The sequence below is a fragment of the Meles meles genome, chromosome 7 (genome assembly GCF_922984935.1).
Source record: "Meles meles chromosome 7, mMelMel3.1 paternal haplotype, whole genome shotgun sequence".
Lineage (NCBI taxonomy): Eukaryota > Metazoa > Chordata > Mammalia > Carnivora > Mustelidae > Meles > Meles meles.
Window position 1 is genome coordinate 38,184,142 of NC_060072.1, and position 25,999 is coordinate 38,210,140.

A 25,999-nucleotide genomic window follows, 5' to 3' on the forward strand; every position below is an offset into this window, starting at 1 on the left:
CTGGGTGGCTCAGTCGGTTAGGCATCTGCTTTTTGCTCAGGTCATGATCCCAGGGTTCTGGGATCAATTCCCACATTGGGCTCCCTGCTCAATCTCCCTCTATCTCTGCCCCCTTCTTGTGGTCTCATGCTCTCTTTCTCTCTCTCGCAAATAAATAATAAAATATTTTGTAAAAATGGCAACTTTAAAATCCCCAGATGTTAGACATAGAAATGAAGCAGGCACAGGAACAAGCATAGTCCCAAAATCAGGAACAAAAGTAACAGGAAAGGCTTCCCTGGAGAGCTTACAGCCCAGGCATCTGCCAAGCACTCTGAATGCCTTGGGCGATTGAACTCTCACAGACTAACTCAGTGGAGTGTGTGGAGTTTGAGGAGCAATTTGGTAACCTCTCTGGGCTCTACTGTCCTCATCACAGAAGATGATAGTAGTGGCTACCTCGTTTTTATGATTTGGTGTTAAAATGGAGTACCATGGTCCCTGACACTTAGTAAGAACTGAAAAAATGTTGGTCGTGATCCTTGTTACTAGTTTATAATTATGGCAACAGCCATTAATTTAACTAGGAAATCATTGTTTTTCTCAGAGTTGTGACAGCATAGTTAACTTACAAAGTTGTTGATGAACATTAACCAATTTGTAAAATTTAGGTATTCGTCCATTCATTCATTCATTCAGCAAAATGTTACTGGATCTGGTGTTGTCTTAGTCATTGGTGACAGAAAAATAAATACCTCTGATTTCATATTTATAGGCCTGGGGAAGAAATAGGCCTAAGTGTGGGGCTCTGTGGGAGATCATGGACGGGCATCTAACCGGGTCATGGGAGGGCCAGACGAGACTCCTCCAGCAGACGAGACTCATAGGCAAGTAAATGCTGCAGGTAGAGGGAGGCAGTGAGGAATATGAAAGAGCCACCTCACGGGGAGTAGACCCATGAGTCCACGGGTCTAGATTCACGGGGAGTCCAGACCCGAGACAAAGTGGCCAGCTCTTCTGTTTGGAGCCTGAAAATATAAGCAGGGGTCAGGTCGTGATGAGGCACACTGGCCTGACGACTTCGGGCTGTATCTAAGTGACAGGGCGACTGGGAAGGATTTGAAGCAAGGCAGTGACATGATCCCATGTGCATTTTAGCCTGCTTCCTGCGACTGCAGTGTGGACGTGGTTCAGAGAGGGCCACAAGTGGAGGCAGGGCGACCAGGCGTGGACGTAACTACTGCTTAGTAAGAGGAGAAACAGATCTCATTATGAATCTGTTATTTGGGGAATAGCTCTGTTTCTTGATTTGTTGCCCCACATTGTTATTTGGCGGACCAGGGGCAGAGAATCAATAATCATCATAGAGATGAATATAAAGGGATATGAAGTCAACTCATGTCATTTTCAAACAACTTTCTGGGAGGACTGATTTATACCCGTCTCTGGGAGCTCACATCTATCAAGCTTGAAATCACTGCCGTCAACTCAGGAGCCATTAGGTGAAAAGCAAAAATTTAAACCTGTAGTATTTCATAATTCTTCCTTACCATTTCTCAGTCAGACATCATTCCCTGAAAACCTGGAGGTATACCATGCCTGCTTCAGCACGAATGATCTACCAGGCCGTGTAACTGAAATGTTAGCACAGATCAATGAACAACCGAGGGGACGTAGAAGAAAGGAAAACTCAGGCAGGTTTCAGGAAATTAACGATACCAGCGGAAAAAACGTTCGGTGATGACCGTTCAAACGGAATCTCGGTGGTTTTCACAGACCACACTTCTACATCTATAACTTTTGCAGGAATGCAGCTAAAATCCCTTCATTTCACCCAAATTACCCAGGCAATTACAGTTATAATTTATTTTTGCTCAAATTCCTTCAAAGCTCTGCCTCAAAGCACTTTTTAAACAAAATTACCCTTTGTCCCACCTTCTTCGGTTTGTCCTAGAATGACTTTCCCCTCTCATTTTCTTTATGATGATATTGGGCTAGTGTATTAAATTATACAAAAAATATGAATCCATCCTTATAAAACTTGCAAATAATTCAGTGTGAAAAGACCTCAGTCAATTAAAAAAAAAAAAAAAAGAAGCCCTTTTAACCATTTCCCTTTCTTCATTCCATTCTAGTTCCTTCCTCCCTCCACCTGCCTTTGTGAAGAAATGCTATGAGAGTGGGTACTTAGGCAAACATTTTTCTTTGTGCTCAAGTACACTTATTTATTTTTAATAATTTAATTAATTTATTTAATTACCTTTTAAAATTACTTATTTATTTAATTAATTATTTATTTGTAAACCTAAACATATAAGGCAATGCAGAACAGTGATTACAAGGCAAGTGGGGAGGCAGAGTCCTTACACATTAATGGTGTTGTGTCCTTGGAAACTCACTGAGCCTCAGTTTCCTCGTACAAAATTCAGATGATAACATTACATACCCCACCCGGTTGTTAGGAAGGGTAACTATTTTGATAAATTTAAAGCACTTGGAACAATACCTAATAGTAAACACTCAATGAATGCTATTTTTATAAGTAAGTTTTAAAAATGCATTGATATTTTCATATGTACTTATTATTCCATGACTTGCATTCCCAGAAGTATGTCTTAGGGGCATCTGGGTGGCACAGTCTATTCAGCATCCAACTCTTCGTTTCGTTTCCAGTCGTGATCTTGGGATCGTGGGATCCAGCCCCGCATGGGGCTCTGTGCTCAGCAGGGAGTCCACTTGGGTTTCTCTTTCCCTCTTCCTCTGCCCCTTCCTGTCCTCCCCCAATGCTGACTCTCACTCTCTCTCTCTCTAATGAATAAATAAATATATTTTTTAAGAAGTATATCTTGGATCTTGGATATCTTCCCTTGTCAGTATATGCTTACATTTTTTTAAAAAGGTTTTATTTATTTATTTGACAGAGAGAGAAAGAGAACAAGCAGGGGAGCAGCTAGCAGAGAGAGGGAGAAGTAGGCTCCTCACTGAGTAAGGAGCCTGAAGTGGGACTCGATCCCAGGACCCTGGGATCATGACCTGAGCTGAAGGCGCATGCTTAACCAACTGAGCCACCCAGGTGCCCCATATGCTTACATTTTTAATCTGCTCTGTAGTATTCTGTGGTGTGTGAGTACCACAGTTAATTTAAGCATTCCCCCAGTGATGGACATTTAAGCTTGTTACCCAATTGGCTTTCTGTTTTTTGGTTGTTTTTGTTTGTTTGTTTGTTTGTTTTTGTTATTGTGAACATGGCTTTAATGAAAATCTTCATGTATACCAGTGACTGTTTTTCTGGCGTGGATACTGACATGGGCTAAGGTTAGGGAGATATGGGCATACTTTATTTTAATGGACACTGCCAAATTGACCTCCAATTTATACTGCTACATTGCATGAGAACATAAATTTCACCAAGTCTTTGGCAATACATTATCAATTTTTAAAAATAAATAGATAATTTTTGTCCCATTCTGGATTTTTTCTGCATCTCCCTAAGTAATAAAGTCAAGCATTATTTAACTTGAATGCTTTATGAGAGGGCGCTAGTCATTCTAAATTCTGGCAGAAAAGAATGAGGCATGTACAATTCAAAAAAGAATTCCAGTGTGATTTGGGGGTATGCATGAGGGGGAGAGTCTTAGGAGGTAAAGTTGAAGAGGTCAGCTGGGAGTGCAGAGGGAAGGTCCTTGTAGGTCACTGTAGGGCGTTTGGACCAAGAAAATGACCTAATAGAGAAGTGCTCTCTGGAATGGACTTTGAATGCTAGATGGGGATTTACTACCACAGGAGAATGAAGGAAAGACATTCTAGGCTGAGGGAATAAGACTGAGAGATTACGGAAACATGAAAATACATGGTAAAAACAGAATATGAGTTGACCATATATTGGAAATGAATATAAGGAAGCAGGGTTGGGCACATCTATTTGAGGCATAGGAACTGAAGCTCAGGGAAATGATATAATTTGCCCTAAATCATACAGCCGGTAATCTTTGGGTCAAAGCTTTGAAGCCAGCTCTCCCCAGATAGGTTAAGCAGACGCTGGGTGCCTACTGTGTCCTGTGCTAGGTACTAGGGAGAAACTATTGATGTGGCCCTGTCCCTGGTCTCTAGGACCGTGTCTACCAGAGCTGTGCGTATTCTGCTCCTCACCGGAGTAAGCAACAGCATGGAAAGACCAAGGGACTCAGACAAGAATCTGGAGAACAGTTTTGATGATAAGAGAGAAGATAGAGGATATTTTAAAATCCAGGCAAGATATCGTAAGAAATAAGAGGGAGGAGAGATGAGATGGTAAATGGGGAATATCAATCAGTATGGTGGTTAATTGGTTGAGGGGAGCATGCAAGAGATGTCCCCAGAGTGTCTAGTATGGGTGGCTACATGGTCAGTGACAGCAAGAAACAGAGAGGAAGGGTGAAAAAAATCTTTGGAGGTTAGAGCCAGTTAAAGCATTGGAAATAAATTTTATTTTGTGGACCTACCTGAAAAATCTTAGTGTAAGTCACTAGTGACAAATCCAAGAATATTCTGTGGTTGTGCAATTGGAAAAGACATTTATATGCAGAGCCAGAGAGATATTGGACAGTAAACCCAAAATAGCCTTTAAATGTTTGCTTCTCCTGCAAGAAGGCATCTGTAATGTTAAGTCTCCACAATTAAATTAAATGTTATAGCTATTATTAATGTTTATTATTCACGATACACAGCAACATAAATGTCCCTGCTGCTTTTTACACTTCACCAAAAAAAAAAAAAAAAAAAAAAAAAAGGCAAAACACCACATTTGACAGCTCTGGACTCAGACAATTTCTGCCTAGATTTTTTATGTTTCTCCCGAATGCTTTATATGAATTGCCTGGGCGTCTAGGCTTCTAAAACTGGTTAAATTATTATTTAACCATGTATCCTTTGAAGGGTTCAATTGAATAATTTCAGGAACCTGTTATTTTCTCTGACACCCCTTAGAAAACGGCGGTCTCTGTGAGATCACTAGAGTTAAGACACCGAAGTGGGGGAAGGGAATCAAAACCAAATACACTATTCTGGTTGACAGAATCCCAGTGGTTACAGCAGGGAGAGAAGACAGGGAGATGTGTACCGTGCTTAGTTAAATAAGATTCCCCAATCCTCCTAGAGATGAAGCCTTTTTTATAAGCTGCAACATCTTTCATATAACCTTCCAGTATTAGCCTTGTCCCTATCACAGCAACAACCCACCCATCCTAAAATTCTGTGGGGACTGTTTGAAGAGTGGGCTTTGGTGTTTGACTTGAGGGATCTCAGCCAGCGTCAAGGTATGCCACACTACCTTGTCAACATTTAAAAGACCTCCACTGAATCGGGGTACTCCTTCTAAACTAGTTTGACAAGTCAAAGCCAGCCTCCTCCGGGCTTGAGATTCTGCAGTAGCAGATCCCACTCAGTCTGCTTTTTGGGTCTTGGGCAAAATTACAAGTGAGCAATAATGAACGAGGCACCAGAAAACCTCCTCTTTCCAACTTTTCTCTTAAGTGAGATCTCTTCTTCCTTTCCCCTTCCTCATGCTGCCTTCGGTATTCAGTGGACCTGTCCTTTGATAAAACTGCTTCCCCTCATGTCCACTGAAAATTCATACTCCACAAGGACTGCTGATTTTTTAAAAGACCAAAGATTTACCGAAGAAAGAGGATGTACTGGCATTACTATGTATTTTTTTGTAACATCTTCCTGCATCTTAATGAGTGACAACTGTCGTGGGTTGCCGGGGACGGAGGCATTTCCTGGGACATGAGCGCTCAAACCAGAGACTGTCTCTATCTAGAAATTGAGGCTCGGAGAGAAGGGCATTTTCTAAGGATCACACTCTTCATCGGTGATTTGTCTACTCTTAACATGCCTCCAGTCCCTGGGCTTTCAGCCCTGTCACACAGGCTATACTAGGGTCAGTCTGATGAGTTGCTGAAGAGTCACTAAATTTGAGAGGCTGAGATATATTTGCGTGTTTTAGTGGAGTATAATAGTGCGGAGTATGGGGGAGGCAGTTTTGGGAGGGGTATGTGGGATGATGGTTATCACACCTCCACACCCCCTCCCAGTTGCCAAACCCCACCCGGAAGCAGATGTTGAGAACTAGCATTTTCTGCATGACTGTTTCTAGAAGTCGGCAAGAGTCTCTGCAGCTCAGGGCTTTGGTGTCACAGAGTCCGTGGCTTGGGAGAGCGTGGATGGACACAGCATGCATGTTAGCAGCACAAATCAGGTCAACCATGACTAGGAAGGGTTCACTGTAACCTCGACTTCTTGCTGAAACTCACTCCTCAGAAATGAACAGACCAGTTGGAAGATCTCATTTTCTAGGAATATGTTCCCATGCAGCTGGCTTATTTTTGATCTCCAGTGCTCACATTTGTACTGAAGATGGTGATATGTGTGTGTGTGTCTTTGTGTGTGTGTATTGTATATTTACTGTGTGTATGTGCAAGTGTGTACGTATATTTATTGAATGTGTGTGTAGTGTGTGTGTGTGTGTGTGTGTGTGTGTGTGTAATCTTCAGCTGAACAAGCATCGGGAATTTTCCCCCTTCCTTCGGAGCCAGAACTGATGAGTTGAGCAGTTACTACAAAGCATTACAACTGAAGTGTTGTAGCTGCATTTGTTTTCAGTGTCAGCCTCCAGATCTGAAAGGTGGGCTGAGACCACCCAAATGCTAGACTGGTGTATTCTGGTGCTGATTTTTCTTCTAGAGCTTTTGCCCCCTGGGCCAGCCGGCAATGCTCTGCATTCTCTGCTGTCATAGTTCAAAAATTTTTATATTTATAACTACTCCCACAGGATGAAAATACGTGTAATTATAGACACGCTTTTCTCCTGTCAACCTCTCCAGTCTTTTGTAGTGTTGGGTCAGTCGATGATTTTCCCCTCTCCAGTTCGCTCACACATAGTGCGTGCTACTGTCAAGCAAATCTCTTGCCCACAGTTCCTCTCCTTAACAAAGTGGGGCACACTGGAGGGACTGAGAGGGATAGTTTTTCATGAATAAATAGTGATCATTTGTAATTAACTATCGATTGTATGTATGGGAATGGTGCTTCTAAATGACTTGACAGTGATTAGAAGCAGTTGATTTACCTAAATAGTTGTAAATAGTCCTTCCAGCAAACTCCACCCACTGTTGTGGTGGAATGGACAGATTTCTATAAATTAGTTGTAAAAATAATCATTCTCTTATGATTCAATTAGAGAGCCCAAGGGCAACTTGGACTATTTACAGTCCTTCCAGCAAACTCCACCCACTGTTAATTTATTTCACAGACTTGGCCCCTAGATAATATAAAAGAAACGTCTACTTACTCCAGAATTAGATTTTGTTGTTGCTATTGTGTCCTTAAGCACCTGAAGCCCTGGAGTAATTATCGCAAAGAGCTATAGCATTTCTTGGACCTTCTTTAAATGTCACACACTTTTCCAGGGGCTTTGTGTACATTAAGTTCAATGCGCATAATGATCCTTAGGAGTGGATAATCTATGACACCAGTTTTACAGATGAAGACCTTGAAGCTTGGAGGTACTAACCAACTTGTCTGAGCTCATAGAGCTGATAAGGGAAGAAGTTCAAATTCAAACCAAAGCAGTACGGACTCCTTCGCTTAATAGAAGAAGTGTTATATACATGCATACATATATATATGTATATACATTTATCTATAGGTATATGCATATATGTGAGTATTTGTATGTGGATGACTTATGTCAACACACGTTATATGTATGTGCCACGTGTCATGTCATACCTTCATATGAGACACGAGTTGTGTGTGTATATATGTATATGAGTGGGGGGAGGGAGGAGGGAAGGGGGAAGGGAGAAAGATGGTTTGTTCATTGGCTATTAATTGAACACACAATACACACAATAGATGCTGGACATAGAGATAAGTAAGACTTATCTTGCCCTTGGACAGTCTGGTGACAGTAGAATGATTGTAAACTGGTAAGTTACAGTGCACTGAAATAGACATTAGCATTTAGGCAGGAAAAGAGTACTATGGGAGAATATTAGCATATTTTTTCCAAGGGATAAATGTGATACTTTTTATACACTTGTCACTTTTCTTCAGCAAAAGAGAATACATTTAGAACAGGAAATTAACATATTTGAAGGAACGAATGGATCAAAAAGTCATAAAAGTTTTTTCTGAATATGTCCTGCAGCTTGTGCAGAGATATTCCATTCTTAATTAAATACCCAATTAATATGTATAAGGTATTCTCAGTGACCAAAAATGATGATTCTAGAGCTACGCCATGGCAAAGTTACAAGATTTTCTAACCTACTCAGCTCTATTTCCCAGAATAACATAGCAGAGAAATTGACTATTTACTATTTAGGTTAATTATAGTCTAGAGTACTGTGCCCAAACACTGATCTACTGTCCGTGCCTGGTTGACTGGCTGTATGAGTTTTATAAAGTCACATATTCCTAGGTCAAGTTGCTGAGGATATGGTAAGTTTGAGATACAGCCAGGCCTCTAATATTTTTTAAAAATGCCTCAGCTGATTCCTATGGACATCCAGATTTAAGAACTACTGGTCTTAAAAAAAAACCACAAATAGGGAATAGCCCCCATATGATATTTACTTTCTCTTTAATATCTCGTTTAATGCTATGAATTTGGTAAGTAAGAGTCTAATCTCTGGAAACAGATAGATCTCAGTTCATTTTAATCTGATCCACATGCTACCTGGAGGCCTAGGATAAATTTCTTAAGTGTTCCATTCCCATTTTTATAGAGTTGTGAGGATTAGATATAATGCACAGAAAGTAGCTAGCAGTGCTTTGCACTTAGTAAGTGCTCAATAAATGTCAGAGTACACACACACACACTTATTTTTATATATAGACATATGTACTCTTAAAATAATAAAATGACTTAATGGACTAAAAGAAAAACTATCTTAAGAACAAAATAATCAGTCACTGGAAACCTTGTGGAGAAGGAGTAGGTCTGTCTTTGACTATATTGGAACATTTCCAACGTGAGAACCATAACCCACAGGGAGCCCTTCACGTAGCCTCATGCTGCTCCTTCACTAGACAATTCATGCACTTTAGAGCTAGGAATTGACAAATCTCAGCCTTGTCATTATTTCCTATTCTTTCACATCACCCAAAAAACTGATCTCTGTGCAAAAGGTACAGATTTCCAGATATAAATAAGTCAGAAGGGTATAGTGTACAGCATGGCAACTGTAGTTAATAATTCTGAATTGTGTCTGTATTGTAGTTAATAATTCTGTATTAATAAAAATTGAAAGTTGTTAACAAAGTAGATCTTAAGAGTTCTCGTCACAAGAAAAGCATTTTGTAACTATAATTGGTGATGGATGTTAACAAGACAAAAGATTAAATACAAGGAGATAACTAAGATTGTTTCTAAGGATCTTTACAGCTATAATGTTCTGAGTTTCTGAGCTACCTGATTCCTATGACCCCATGCTCTTCGGATATTTTACTCCCTGGATCACTTGGCCCTTAATGCAAAGGAATGACTGATGTCATGGTAGGAGTCCATACATAACCCTGTCTCCAGATATGCCTAGAGTAACAGAGAGGTAGAGTGAATACTTGGTTATCTGGAAAAGTATTTAAGCAACTTCTCTATCAGCAAACTCTGTCAGGATTATGTTCAAGTAGTCCCCACAGAGTGAGACCTGCATAAAGACCTGGGCATGGACCATCTGACAGCTAATTACACACAGATAACAAGCTTCTTCCCCAGGACGGGCATCTCTCCTATCTGAGGGCCAGCCAGGGTCAAAATTTAACAATGAGTTTCCCTATTGCAGTGGAGAAGAAACACAAGTCATGAGCAAATTAGTGTCTGCAGTGTGATTCAAAGTTCTCTTATTAGACAGAATTCTTAATCAACCAGGAAATTGAGCATACCATGAACTAGCAACCATTTTGCTATCTCCCAACCTGTGGAAATAGCAAAGCTATTGAAAGAGCAGAAGCCAGCCATGTTGTTAAGTTGGTTCATTTACCAGCCACTGATTTATTAAACTTTCATCAAATTAACTAACTTCAAAGCTTCCTAGAACTTACCGCTGCATGAGATTGCTGATGAAACCAGTACACAACTGGTTTTTACTGAGCTATTTTTCCCCCGGCTTCCTGAATGAAATATCTTCTTTTATATAGTAACATTATAGGATTATGGTTTTATATCAATTTAATGTTTTATTAGCTTGTATTTATGCATTTGGAAGTGACAACAAATGATTAAAATTCTCTCATACTGATTTCTATGTATATTTTTAAAAGATTTAGCAGGAGAAATATGTATTTTCAGGATAGAAATGTCCGTTCTTCCTAGTTCTTCTTTTAATTCATTTCAGTAAATGATTATGGCCAAAGTATGTGTAACTGTGGGGCAGATAACATCTCTCTGTAGGGCCTTTTCTCTTTCAGGACCATATTCTTCTTAGTCTAAATGTTTCTTAGGTACCTACTATTCCTCTGTGCCTTCTTTACCACCCCTTGCCTTCTAAATACTATCTTTCACCAGCTGTCTTTACTAAACGAATCCTTGCTTGTGAGTTCCTAAAATTGCAGTAGGTACACCAAAACTCTTAAAGCAAGAGAATGAAATCTAATCATATAGAATTTCCAATTGTAACTGCAAGAGGGGATTTTGCTTTAAAATGGGAAGCCCCTCGAGGTTTCCTCAAAGTACAGAAGGGCCACACTCTCCCTATCTGTGACAAGCTGGTGCCACAGGGTCTCAGTGACTGCTTCAACCGAGCGAGGTGTCACAAAGGACAATTTCTGGGTCAGGATGGCTTTTATACATAGAGCTTTGACAGAAACAGTTCAATTGTCAACAAATGAACTATGACATTTCAAAGCATGTTTTATATACTTAGCTCAAAATAAGGCATACTTTCATTAAAAGTGAGAAGTAGGAGAAGCCAAAAGTAGGGATAGGTGATCAACTTTCAGGGCTCAGGGAATACCTATTAACAAGTGTTTGCACATCAACACATATACTCTCACTGAGCAGATAGTTTGGTGGCATTTTATGCATGGAATAAGACCTCCATGGGAAGGTGATCTGCTTTTTCATTCTTACCTTTAAAAAAAAAAGGAAGGAAGGAGAGAGAGAGGAAGAAAGTAAGGAAAGAGAGGGAAGGAGGAAGGAAGGAAGGAAAGAAAAGAAAGAAAGCAAAGAAGAGAAAACAGCCTTATTCTTCTAATAAGTTGAGCTAAGCGACTAAAAGCACTCAAGAGATAAATTATAGGTTAAAGAGGCAAGCATCTGCACTCAAAAGCATCTGTAAAGTAGGCAAAGGCCAGTGGAAGAAGCCATCCAGATCAGTATTAAGATAAGAGTTGAGACATTTTTCTGAAAATAATTTTTAAAAAAGGTTAAAGAGGATTTGAAATAGTACATTTCTACAAACATGCTTCTATTTCTTTGAATCTCTGAGTTACCTCTTAGAGGTACCCTTCAATTATAAACTTTAGACTCTTTGAACCAAGCATTTTTGGAAGCAGAAATACGACACTCTGCCCAGATCCCATCAGAAGGTTCTGTGCCCTGGTGAAGAAAGCAAGGCGAAGGTGGAGTCAGACCAGGAGACCTGGTATCGCTGGTGAGCTGAAGGAGAGCCTGAGTCGTCATCTAAACTAGAGAGAGAGAGAGCATCAGGGCAAACATTCCAAATTCAAAGACCACAGAGTCTGCTTTTTAATAAAAATAAATGGGGGAGAACAGAAGTTGGGCTGGGAGAGGGTAACTTGGATGGTTCAGTGGGAGTGAGTATGGCACACCAGCCATATTTCTCCAGCTCTCTCTCCCTGTGGTGAGAGTTTGATAGCCCCATGTATCAGCACCACAGCCCTCCCATGGCAACTCTAAATTGCAGGCATAGTGCCTACACGGGGATAATGGGCCTCTAAAGTTCTGGCCTAGAATTTCCAACCCTATTACATGAAAGCAAACAGAACAAAAGCCAAAAAGGAGTTTGGAGATTAATCATCTGGCCTAGAAAACGGGTGAACCAAGGAAATTGAACCAATTTCAATGTTATTGAAATATATGAACACATGCATTTTAATATTAAAAAAGAAATTAGAGAAGGGCGTGAACAATCAAATCGCCCAGATTTCCTTTTGAAGGAGATTTTTTCACATCTTAACCATTCATCTTGGGGCAAATTAGAAAGAAATTTTGAGCACACTGAAAACAGGGATGATATTGTAAAGTGGTCAGAATTTTCCCCTATCCTTTAAAGTTCTTCCCAAGAATTTAGTAGAATAGAACTCATAGAATAAATGCTAAATAAGCATCTGTTGAGAGACCAAGTCCATGACTGAATGAAAATTAAGAGAATGAATTGATCAATGAACAAGCCTATTTTCCTAGGCTTTCCCCACTGGCAAAAATTCACTCCGCTCAGCCACTGTTTATAAACCCTTGCTCTCCACTGACCCCAGACTTGGGGAAGGGCTGGTTCTGTAAATTGTCTCCAGGGCTCATCATGGTCATTTCTTAAATCCTTAGTATCTGCTTGGTACATGTGATGAAGCAGCGTTCTTAAGCGCCATGATGGCTGCCTCATTGCTAAATTCAAAGCACTTCCTTTTTCTCAGTCCACATCCACCTTGCTGAAGCAAGTGATAAAATTGGAACACAGTCTCTTGTCTCCAAATCTGTATAATGTGGCAATCACGAATCTCCACAGATATAAATGAAATGTGCTTGAAATGCAACTTACTTTATTTTTTTGTAGCTCAATATAATACCATTTTTAGACCCCTTTCTGCTTGGGTTATAAAATGTGATCTCAACCAACCTGGGGTGGCCTTCCCGGCTACTTCAGTCCACTCTTAGGTGTTCTGACACTCTCTCAGCCTATCTTCTCATGCAGACATTTTTTTCCTGGGAGCTTTATCCAGGAAGCAAGTCAAAAAGACTTATGCGCTTTGATGCTATAAAATGTGAGTTAGGTTATCTGCCCTGAGGATCAGCCGATGGGGAAGATTATCTCCTTTTCTTGGGGCCCTGTAATGTCTGATTACAGCTTTCTTCTGTTTTGCTTCTCCCTAATCCCAACCTGGAGAATCTTTAGAAGGTTTGGGAATAGAAACCTCTTTGTACCTACTTGTAGTAAAAACATAGTTTCCCAACTATTATCTATACCGTGATGTTTACAAGACTTGGAACTCAAAAGCCAAGAAGTAATGTATTTTTTCTTTCTGCTTCATCATTCCTACCTTATAGGTATGTGTGCGTACCTGATTATATCCTTAGTAAGTTTTTCTGAAAATAAACTATTCTTTATAAAGGGTTTATTTGACGCATAACAATAATGCCCTCTGGGAAAATCGTGTCAGTTTGTGTTAAGTTACCAGCCTTGCACGACAGTCCCATTTCCCTCGGTCCTTGCAAATACACCCTATTTTAAAAAATGCATATTCACCATTTTAAAATTATAATTATAAATGAAGTATTTTGTTTTCATCATCATACTTCTTTCATTGCAAGAGAGCTTAAACATCATTTCATAGGGTGTTTTTTTTTTTTTTTAATTATTTGTCATTGAGTTCAGGAGCTCATCTTGCTTAGGTCTTTATAGACTCTTCAGAGTCCTTCATGGTAAGAATATGAACCAATTGTCATATACTGAGAATATTTTTTCTTGTTTGTTATTTGGCCTTTTTATTGTATATGAGATATAGAAACTTACAATTTGTAAATCTGATTTTGAGATTTCTGTCCCCCCTTTGGCATTTTTACCTAAGCATTCTTTCTCCATTGCCAGATGAACGTTTCAGCTCTGCTTCATTTTAGTTGTTTTATGGTTTTATTTTTCCACATGAATTTTTAATTGGTTATGTTTAGCATAGTCTAGGAGATCGGGCTCTACATTCTTTTCTATCATTTAATGATTATTTGTTTCAGCAGCATTATTTAGCTGTCCTTTCCCCCTTTGGTCTAAATCCCACATTGATCATATAACAAATTTTTACGCCTGATGGATCAGCTTCTAGACTCTGTGCTCTGTCTGTCATTACAACAATAAGACACTGCTTTAATCGTGATAGATTCCCAATCACATCAGTCTCTGATAGCGAAAGTTCCTCTTCATATTATTTTTTCTTAAATTCTTTCAGAATTTCCTTGACCAGTGCATTTCCTCTTCCAGCTGAAATTTAGAAATCCCACGCTCAGCGTTAGCGTGGTCTCTTAGGTCTTGATGGCTTCTCACCCTCCAAATCTGAACCCCCATTCAATCCGTCCTGTACCCTAGCGCACCCTAACCTGCCTCTCCTTCGACCACAAACGCAGTAAATAACAACAGTCCTAGCAGCACGTCCCATCTGCCGTGCCTTCTTGACCTGTCAAACCGGGATTTGAATGAGACCCTAATCGCAGATGGGTCTCGCCGGGAGAAGAGGGCGCGAGCTCTCCCCTTTAAGCGCTGCCCCTGTCTTTTCAGAGCGTGGAAGGGGAGCACCACGAGAAAGCGGTGGAGCTGCTCAAGGCTGCTAAAGACAGTGTCAAGCTGGTGGTCCGCTACACCCCCAAAGTCCTGGAAGAAATGGAGGCCCGCTTCGAGAAGCTCCGCACGGCCCGGCGCCGGCAGCAGCAGCAGCTGCTCATTCAACAGCAGCAGCAGCAGCAGCAGCAGCAGCAGCAAACACAGCAGAACCACATGTCCTAGGTGAGAAGCGCCTTCTTCACACACAAGCGAGGTCCCTGACACCGACGAGTTTGTTGACGGTTTTAATACGTATTGTTTCTGAGACCGCTGGGACAGAAGCATTAGATTTAACAACCCCCACCCCCGTGCCCCTGAATCAGTCAAGCAAATAAAAACAATGAAGATCTCAGAAAATGTTAACAAGATAGTTGCTGACTTTTTATTTATTTTTATTTTATTTTATTTTATTTTTAAGATTTTTATTTTATTTATTTGACAGATAGAGATCACAAGTAGGGAGAGAGGCAGGCAGAGAGAGAGAGAGGAGGAAACAGGCTCCCCGCCAAGCAGAGAGCCCGATGCGGGGCTCGATCCCAGGACCCTGGGATTATGACCTGAGCGAAAGGCAGAGGCTTTAACCCACTGAGCCACCCAGGCGCCCCAGTTGCTGACTTTTTATATGCCATTCAGCCATGTTGCGCAAATTTAAGATATTTTGGAAAATAATATACTTGGGAGGGCCAGGTAAAGACTCTCTAGGATGCCTCTATACACATGAGGGAAATGCAGCCTCTGTGCAACCCAGGTCCCTGGGCACAGAGCTCAATGATAAGAGTGCAGGCTGGATTCCAGCCCCCCACTCACCCTTTTGGCCAGTTGCTTTTGCACAGTGTACAGACTTAACAACCATATAGTGCGGATCCTGGGAAGATCCCTTTAGAATACTGATACAAATTCCTGGAAAACTACTCCATGGTGAAGAATGACGGGGAGACCTGCCAGTGTGGGTGCTCGGAGAGACCCGAAATTCTCTGTGGGTGCTCACTGAAAATGTGATGCTCTTGCCTTTTTCTAAATACCACTGTTACAAAAATTCTTAGGTCTTGTGTTATGCTTTTAAGAACATTGAGGGGAAAAAATGTAAAGAGTAAGAATCCCCACCTTTGAAGTACTTCCTATGTGCTAGGCTTTTCTCCCATATTATTCCTTATCCTCAGAAAAATCCTTCCAGGTAAGTATCTCTAAAACCCCACTTTTTAGATGAATGATATGAAGTTGCAGTGGCTTCATGGAGCCCTCACAAGTGTAGGAGTATAGAATTATTTTCCTTTTTGCTGTTGCAGGCCATTTCATCTGCCAACATCAGATAGTCTGGAGTTCTATAAATTGTTCTTGCTTCCTTTAGAAGGATAGTTAATAGCATAACACACCTCTCCACTATGATGTCTGCATGTGATTTTGGGGAAATGGCAATAGGCAATAGTGGTTTTATCAGACTGCTATTGGAACAACCAGAAACATTGGATATGACATGTGACTTTCAATGATCTGTGACTCTCACAAAAAGGAGAAGCTACATGGGGAAGTATAAAGACTACAAGATTTGTCCTCAGACATGGCTGAGAATTCAGCAGTCTAACTTTCTTTCATAGCTTGTAGGTTTTATGGTATATATCCCATAGTTTGGTGACTTCAACTAAAAATCACCTTCCATTCACTCTAATTTTTTTAAAGAGTTTATTTGTCGGGGGGGGGTGGGGTGGGGACAGAGCACAAGTAGGGGGAGCAGTGGGCAGAGGGAGAAGCAGGCTCCCTGCTGGGCAAGGAGGCCGATATGGGACTCCATCCCAGGACCCTGTGACCATGACCTGAGCTGAAGGCAGCTGCTTAACCAACTGAGCCATCCAGGCGCCCCACCTAATGTTCACTCTAAAAACTACATTTATTCAGCAACAAGTATCTATTTGGTTCAATGGGCTGTAGAAACAGCCTGAGCAAAGTAAAATCCTTGCATCATGATGCCTACCTTCTGGTTGGAGGAGATAGTTAATATCCAGGTAAATGAAAATAGCCTATAGGGTCCAGTACTTCACAGAGTTCAAGTAGAGTGCTTTGATAGACACTGGCTAGGTGACAACATTCTATTAGGTGATCAGGGGAGACGTCTCAAAGGAGAGGACATTTATCCTGAGGTTGAATGCTGAGGAGAAGCCAGAAATGAACATAAGAAGGAGAGGAGCTAGCCAGTACCTGGCTCTAAGAGAGACACAAGCTATTTGATGTTTGAGGAATAGAAAGAAAGCTGGGGTAGTTAGTTAGGAAATAATGAGTAAGGACAGAGAGGTAGATGGGGGCCGGGTCACAAAAAGCTTTTAAAATCACGGAGGGAAGTTAGATTTTATTGCGGTGGAAGCCACTAAATGTTTCAGGCAAGGGAGTGACATGATCTGATTTATGTATTTAAAAAGATCACTCATGCTGTTCTGAGGAAAATGGATTATTGCAAGGTAAGAGCAAAAGCAGCGACTAATTAGAAGGCTGTTATAAAGCAGTCCAGGCAACAGACGCAGTGGCTGGACCAGGATGATAGGGTTGGGATGGGGGGATAAGGGTGCATGTGCACAAGTCCGTTTGTCCACAACGTTCTCCTCCCTGACCCATTGCGTATACAAAGGTACTTCACCTCGCCCGGTACTGTCAGAATCCCTTCACAGGTCTTTTTTTTCTAGTATCCATCCCCAATTCTTTAGTCAAACGTGGAACTCTTTCCACTAACTCATTTTTTTTTTCCCTCCTCAGTAATGCGGACTTACACCGTTTTCCTAATTGATTTGCCACACTGGCCCACAGTGAAATTATTCTAAAGTGTTTTAAAAGAAATATGTTGCCGTTCAGACTTCTGAGGTCTTACTAAAAGCTTCCACTATTCTATCTATTCAGTCATCTTTGGAAGGACACAACTTGGCCATGACTGTGGGCTGGCGGTGCACTCCATTTCATTTCTCCACTCCATCAATCTTCATTAAATCACTTCAGAATGTCCTATTGTCGCATTGCCAAAGACTAACATTTTTAATAAAAGACATTTACAAACTCTTTTTTCTCTTGTAGAGGATACGGGAAAGTTCTATTTAAATGAACGTGAAATTTACATTTATGCCTGCCAAGACAGCCCTTGCTACACCCACGCTCGTGTCCCCTTGAGGTGAAATGGTAGTGGCCATTTTAAGTAGGAGCGAAGTGGTACCGAGTCGTGTCACCCATGGATTTTATGGTGAATTCAGTCAAAGAGACCTGCATTAGCTCTTGTTCAACTCTTAATTAATTAAATTTTTAAGGATTAAATGGGATTTGTTACACTTCCTAACTCATACTATGGTTGCTTTGGGGAAGAAATTTGAAGCTAATTTGACTAATTCACTTTGAACCGATCTCCGATTTTTTTTTTTTAAGTTTGACAAGTCACACAAAGACCAAATAAAGCAACATACTTGTCAGATAGTTTTATTGTTTATCAAGCAAAATACAATTTCTGTTCTCTAAATTAGGAATTTTTAAAAATCTAAAATGGTGTAATTTATTAAGTAATGGTAAGCAGTGCATACAAATGGAAAACAGGTTGAAGGCAAGTGGTATGTGAACACTAACTCTGATGCCCACTTTTAATTTCAAACTCCCCTGAAATAAAACTCACTTGTCTTTCCCCCTAACTTCCATGGTTCATAATCAGGAGTAGATTACATTTTCTGAAAGGTAATAGAGATGATCACTATACAACTGAATTATAGAAACCTAAACAGAGAAGAGGAATATAGCTATTTTTATGCTACCCCCACTTTCTGGCAAAGAGCACTACTTTGACTCAGCTTTAAGCACCTCATTTTTTTTTAAAAGATTATATTTATTTATTTGACAGAGAGATCACAAGTAGGCAGAGAGGCAGGCAGAGAGAGGAGGAAGCAGGCTCCCTGTGGAGCAGAGAGCCCGATGCGGGGCTCGAGACCAGGACCCTGAGATCATGACCTGAGCCGAAGGCAGCGGCTTAATCCACTGAGCCACCCAGGCGCCCCAAGCACCTCATTTTTTAAAGCATCATTTTATAGACATCTCTGTTTCACTCAGATTCACAAAGAGTAAAAGGAGGAAGGAAGAGAAATCCTCTTGAGTTGTCAACATTCTGAGGAAGTCAAGATTAAAAGATTGTCGAATTTCTCTGACCTCCTGTTGCTGGGTTGACAGTGGAGCATTCACTGCATTTGAAACCAGGCTGGATCTTAACAGATTTACAAAGTAGCTGGAGCTTACCAGTGGCCTCACCAACTGTCAGGCCCCTACTCTCCTTCCCTTGTCCACTACCGACCGTCTCACCTCCCACAACCAGGGCCCCAGCTGCCATCATGCTGGTCCGATCCAGGGACCCACTGCAGAACTGAGGAAACCAGCCTCAAAGGATAACTCATAAAATCGCATTCAAGGAACCCAGAGTCACCAAGCAGAAAACCAGAAAAATAGCAATAATCATCGTATTGCCAAATAACATTTATTAAGCAATCAGCGTGTGCCAAAAGTCTCTTCTCGAACATCCATGTTCAATTACTTCATCTTCACAACAATCTTATGAGTAGTAGGTACTATTTTGAATCTCATTTTAAAGGGAGAAACTGAGGCATATAGGATTTTTAAAAAATCTATACCACGGTTCACAGCTTGTAAGTGATAGGGCCATGACTCGAACCCAGAAACATGGGCTTCAGAGCCTCTTTCTCTCCATCGCCATGCTACTCTTCTGCTTTCTTTGATGGCACCTGCCCTGACATTCCCCTATCCCTCCTCACAGACGTGGTCACAGGAGCTTTCCAGGGATTCCTTCTTACGCTACTTAGAGTCATCCAACTCACCCTTACCATTTACCCCATACTTCAGAATACCCCATCATGTCAGCTGTCTTCATTTCTTAACGGCTGCCTTAAAAAAATTACCACAAATTTGGTGGCGTAAAGGAACACGGATTTATTATCCCGTAATTCTTTAGGACTGAAGTCTAGCACAGTCTCTCTGGGCTTTAGGAGGCTCCAAGGAGAAAGTTCATTTCCTTGCCTTTCGTAGCTTCTAGACGCTCTCCCAATGCCTTGCCTCGTGGTGCTTTCTCCATCTTCACAACCAGCAAGGGTGGTTGAGTCCTCACTGCTTTGCTCTGACATCTGCTTCCACATCACATCCCCTCCCTTGGCTCCTCCTTCTCTCTCCACCGTCCACTTTTAATTATGTTAATTACAGATCCTACCTGGACAATCCAGGATCCTCTCCCTGTTTTTTTTTTTTTTAAAGATTTTATTTATTTATTTGACAGGCAGAAATCACAAGTAGGCGGAGAGGCAGACAGGGAAAGAGGAGGAAGTCAGGCTCCCTGCTGAGCAGAGAGCCCGATGTGGGGCTTGATCCCAAGACCCTGGGACCATGACCTGAGCAGAAGGCAGAGGCTTTAACCCACTGAGACACCCAGGCGCCCCTCCAGTCCCTGTTTTTTTTTTTGACAGATAGAGATTACAAGTAGGCAGAGAGGCAGGCAGAGAGAGAGAGAGGAGGAAGCAGGCTCCCAGCCAAGCAGAGAGCCCGATGCGGGGCTTGATCCCAGGACCCTGGGATCATGACCTGAGCCGAAGGCAGAGGCTTTAACCCGCTGAGCCACCCAGGCGCCCCTCCACTCCCTGTTTTAACATCAGCTGTTAGCAACCTTAATTCCATCTACAACTTTAATCTCCCTTTAACGTGGTATCTAACATTCTAACATTCACAGGTTCCAGGGATTAGGATGTGGATAGATTTATGATCCATTAATCTGCCTACCACAACAGCTCATTTAAAAGTTAGCAAAGGGGGCACCTGGGGGTCTCCGTCGTTAAGTGTCTGCCTTCAGCTCAGGTCATGATCTCAGGGTCCTGGGATCCAGTCCCACGTCTGGCTCCCTGCTCCGCGGGAAGCCTACTTCTCCCTCTCCCACTCTCCCTGCTTGTGTTCTCTCTCGTGGTCTCTCTCTCTCTCAGATAAATAAATAAAATCTTTAAAAAAAAATAAATAAAAGTTAGCAAAGCAATCTGAGTGATAAAATTTACATTGGGGAAAAAGGGAAATATTATGGAAAAATAACGGAAATATGGGGAAAAGGCTTTTATTTAAACAAGTAAAAAAATCAGTGATCTGTTGAATTACAAATCAAAGCAATGAGAGAAATGATGAGAACATTTGGTGCAGATGGTTCTTCCCAGTGGGTATTTCAGTGACCCACATTTTGGATGCCCGTTGATCTCTTAGCTGCTGGCATATCTCTCAGGCCTCCTCCCTCCCCACTCTCTGGAAAGGTGAAAAGACCCAAGACTGTTACTAAAATTCACCTGTTCTGAATCCCGTTCCCTTGGGACATATACTATATAATAAATTAATTTGTTAAAAATTCAGTCTCTAGATCTCTGTCCCTTGCCCACCCCGGGGACCTATAGGAAGTTATTCAACAGAAGATTCAGTGAAATGGTCTGTTATGGAGATTAAGAAAAAAATATGTAGAACTTTTAATAAAATACGTGGCAATTAGTGAGCACTGAATTAGAGTAGGTGTCCTATTGTAGTAGGGGTCCTGAAGAAGCACAATGGTTTTGTGCAGGGCTTTGAAGCCCCATCCAAGGGCTTCCGGGCACATCTGCTGAAGGCCTGCCAGCACTGGGGTTGGGGGGGAGGGGAAAAGGGGGTTGATGCAAAGTAGGCAGATTACGAGGCCGGCCACGATTTGTAAAAATCCCTTTTGTGTAGCATGCTTGACATTCATGGGCATAAAAATATCTGCAGCTTTAGAAACGAAGAACGGAAAGCACGGTTGTCTCTGAAATGATCCCTTAACGGGGGAAGAATTACTGGCCTTGGGGAAAGTGTTCACATGAGGCTGCTTCTCTGGGTCCGAGCATGTGGGTGGCTGCTCACTGGGTTCAACTTGGTGTCAGGCTGACCTTGTGCAAGAAGAAACGGGTCTGAGAATCTGCTTCAGAGCAGGGAGGTTGGTGCTTCCCACTTGTCCGTGGGAGGCTCTGCTGGTGGTACCCCAACCAGAGCACTACTAATCGCCCTAAGAATCACACTGTAAAGGTTAGCGAGCCTTTGCCTTCGTGAAGAAAAAGAGAGGCATCCGGAACTGGGAAGCAGAAATGTTGTACTTTTGAAATGTTTCCGGACTGCTGTTCTGTATTTCATTTTAAGGAACAACTGTGTCTTTTCCCTCCTCATTTGATAATGACTTCCTCTGCAAACATCAAGCAACTTTTTTTTCATATGTGGAAGATTGTGCATGAGTGACAGTGCCTAAAATAATTCTTGCTGTTCTCGCATAGCACATGCTCTTTTGATATTTTTAGCATATTGTCGTTGACAAATGAATACTAATCACTGGCTTCCCTTCACTCTTTCCCCTTCTTTCAGGTCCTTAAAGAGAAGCTACCTGATCAAAGATGTGATAGTCACAAACTCGAAACCGGGCTTCCGAATCCCAGCACATAGTAAAAGGAAGAGACCACATTGATAATTATACCTGTCAAGAAGCTGTGAACACGTGGTGTATGAATTCTTTACCAAGGCGACTCGACACCGTCTTTCTCTGGGGCTGAATCCCACTGCTCACGGGCTCTTTACACACACAGACCTTCCATTCGCTGCAGTGGGAATTCTCAGTGTGTAAAGGGAGAGGTTTTCCAGTCTGCAGACTGAAGTAGTACAAGAAGAATCAAGTCCATGACTTTCCGATAAATCACCAGGCCAAGACAAAGTGAATCTTTGGTCTATAGCTTTTCCAGAGATTAACGAATCCCTCATTAGGCTATTTTTCAAACTGCATCAGTTCAAGGTTGTTATCACTTACTTACAAGAAACCTACGCAGGGTACCCGTACCCTGACCTTGTCCACATACATATTGCTGAATTGTCTGAAATAGAATTCCAGTTAATCGCAAATTTAGCATTTATTCCCTCCCCCTTCAAAATGCCAAGTTATGCTATTGATACTCTATTCAGGTTCTAGAAGCAACTGGCTTTTTATTTTCTCCCTGAATTTAATTATGCATTAATGGAGTGCAACAATTTTTGCCCAACTTTTGGTTTGCTAGAGGCAAGGGAAGAGAACTCTTATAGGGTATTTTTTTTTTAATTTAAGTATTGCTTTTATCTATGATTATTAATTCTAACAATATAATGTATATTTATTCCACACAATATATATTATCATAGTGTATTGCTACAAACTGAGGTCTTCTCTTACCAAATGTTACAAATCTGGTAAGAGAACACTAGCAACAGACCTAGCTTTTGGTTAAGCTTTCTATTTTTCGATTGATAAACTCTGGAGAAATCTAAACTCTTTCTACCTATACCGATACGTCATTATAGAAATTTATTTAATATTTTAAAGCTGAGAGCTTTACAAAGCTCAATTATGATATGTGTTCACATATATATATATATATACACACACAAATACATATATCACACAATGTTTAGATCAGTTTCCCCAAAGATAAACTGGACATTTTTGGCAATCTAAGACCAAAAGTATTATTCCTTTTAAAATTATGCAGCTGTAAACCAGGATATAATATTGTAAATGAAAAGAAGCTGTTCCTTCTAGAGGGAAAAAATGCCTCGTTCATTACACATATTCATGTAGGAAAACAGACAAGGAGATACCATCTTTCAGGAAGTATCAGTTGCTGGAAAATGATCTGTTAGGAGCATACAGATCATCCCTTTTGACATGATAAATCTAAGCACATAAGTTGACTTTACTCAATGGAATGAATAGGAAGCAATAATCATTTAGGCACTTAAATAACTTAGGCACAAAAATGTACCAGAAAAAAGAATAAATGTTTCAGTTGAAACATTCTAGAAAGAGCATTGAAACTGAGGCAAATATTTGGATGTTCCCTTTTCTCAAATGCAGAAATTGATTCCCCAACATAGAGTTTACATTTCAGATAGTCCCCCAAATTAGAAATCGATGAAGCTCTGTTCAAGAGCTATTGCTTGAAAACAAGATAAAACCAGTCAGAATAAAATAAAACCACACATTTTCTTTAGCCCTGACAAGGGGTAGTATTGTTAATACCAAGTTCTGCCTGTTCTTCACAACACATCACCCAGCAGAGAGCAAAGAGCGAGGAAACTAGGAGCTACACCAATTTCAACAACCCTTCTGTAAACATATCATTTTTTACTGGAGAAAACTGGGGTGGGGGAGGGGAGGGAGGGCAAAGGGAGGGAGGACCCTGAATGTTATGTAAAATAGGTTTACAAAAGAGATAAGCATGACTAAAGGGAGTGAATGGAGACTACGCGTGAGTATTACTCAGTTTGAAAGAGGTAGTTCTCATTTTTATAAGAAAAATTTAATAAAACATATATTTTAGTTATCATTTAACAAAGAAGTATAAAAGCTATTCAGACGATGCCACAGATTCTCATAAAGGGAAATCATTGCACCCTTGTAATGAGAAAATGGTCATTTCAACACATTTCAATGCCTTGTGTAAATCTGGAGCTTAAGGTTTGTTTTCATTTAACCGCAAGCGTATGGTTGATATGAAATGATCATGTTTTTCCATCAATATATATTGTCATGGTGTTATAGAAGCAGCTATCAAATGAACCAATACCTTACATTTGTGTTTTCTAGATGTCTTTGTATGTTATGCTTCATTTGCATAATGTTAAATGCTAATAAATGTATGCCAAGTCCTTTGTCAAAGTGAAGGGGCGATCCATCACACCTAAGGTATCTAAAGACAGATTACATGTCACAGTGGTCCTACATACAAATGACCAAATGGCCAGGTTTGGGTTTTGTTTTCAGTAAAATCTGGTTATTGAAATATAAAGCTTCCCTTAAAGTTTTAATCAAAAGTTTCTGTTCCTAAGACTTAGAGAGGCCCCTTCGTGGTTCTCTAAGTTTCACCGAAGCCAGAGGGAAAGGGAAAAAATTTACCACAACTTGTACTAATGTTCTAATGTTCTTTATTATTAATGATCCTGGTAGAGCCGCTGACGTGTCCAAAATCATACTAAGGACATATCAGGTTGCTCTGACGTGAATGTCACTCTTGAGTCTCATAATTAGATATTAAAAGTTGGGGGGAGATCTGGTACGACTATTCTTCTATGATCCTGGTGAATTTGAGTTCTTTCCTGGTCAGTGGCCAGAATTTGCTAAACTCTTTCCTGCTGTGATTTTGAAGGCCAGTACACAGAGCATAGTTTAGTAAAAAGAATACCTGAACCTCTCCATTTGGGGCATTTCCATTTTGATTCTGTTGCCATTTGAAATAGAACATCCGCAGGGAGATAATGAGCTTAATTACAATTGACTTTTGGAAAAGTAACAGACTTTTGTGCTTCCTCAATCATGTAATCAATGGGGAATTCTCTCCTGTGAACTACCCCTATCTTTAAGACAATGCTAAAATCTAAATGTAAAATCTAGCTTTCAGGGGCTTTTTAAGAATTCAAGGCTGTCTCAGATGAACTTGGCTAGAGATGGATTACATCGATTTACAAATGCAGTTCTCAAACTCGACAAATCGAAAGGATGTGATCCCAGTTCATTTACTCAGCTGTGCCCATAGGACTCCAAAACGCTGGGGGATTTTGTTTACGTTATCTTAAACATCTATAGATATCTGTGCATGGCTGAATAATGCCTGAATTTCTCATCTTTTAGCTGGTTTGTGTTTATTATACAGACAGCCTGTTAATAAGACCAGCTTTTGACAGGACTGTGAAGTAGAAATCAATGCTCTGAATACTGGAAGCCAACGTTAGGCAATAGCTCCCCAAACTTGGGGCAGTCCTACCCAGTGTGGCCCTCTCTGGATCATAAACTCCACGAGAAGAAGGTCTGTGCGGGCTTTGTGGACCTGCCAGATCTCTGACATCTGGTGTGGGGCCTGGCACATGATAGGTGCTCAACTGGTGTTTGTTGAATGTATGGAGGATTGGGTTTAGGTCGATAGACAAACGAATCTTGCCTTCAGATAATTTGAAAAATTTCACCAGCATACAGCAATTGGCACTGTAATCTCTGAATTTCATAGAACCAGAATTGACTCTTTTCATAAATAAATACTTTTCAGATAGATTGAATTTGGAATCAATTACTTGAAAAGCTTCAAGGATTTGAGGCCATTTAGATGAGGGATAGTGTTTGGGGATTAAGTTTTTAACAATGAAGAAAGCTCAGCCTTTCTAGTTCTTTATGAAAGCTCCCTGAGTTATTTTGTAAGGGTGATTAAAAAACATAGAACTCCATTTATGAGTTTTATAAAATATTCTGTTTCAATTTTTTAAAAAGGAAAAAAGTCATGACATCAAGCCCATGATTAATATCATCTTTCATGTTTTCTGATAACTTCTCTCTAAGGAGTTCATAGTAATTGGGGGCACATCTCTAAATCTTCTGCTTTCAAAAGATCACTTCTTTCCCATTCGATTTCTAGACTATATATGAGCTAAAGATGAAT

The 25,999-nt window shown here is 40.7% G+C and overlaps 1 protein-coding gene across 3 annotated transcripts in view; it reads left to right on the plus strand.

Moving 5' to 3' along the window:
* The window catches only part of LIN7A (lin-7 homolog A, crumbs cell polarity complex component), a 124,596-nt gene extending 100,887 nt beyond the window's left edge, over positions 1-23,709 (plus strand). For all 3 annotated transcript variants that reach the window (XM_046010812.1, XM_046010813.1, XM_046010815.1), the window contains 2 exons: positions 14,466-14,690; positions 21,915-23,709. In XM_046010812.1, the coding sequence (XP_045866768.1) occupies positions 14,466-14,690 (225 nt within the window). In that variant the 3' untranslated portion in view covers positions 21,915-23,709. The remainder of the gene's footprint in view (positions 1-14,465; positions 14,691-21,914) is intronic.
* The last annotated feature ends 2,290 nt before the right edge of the window (positions 23,710-25,999 follow it).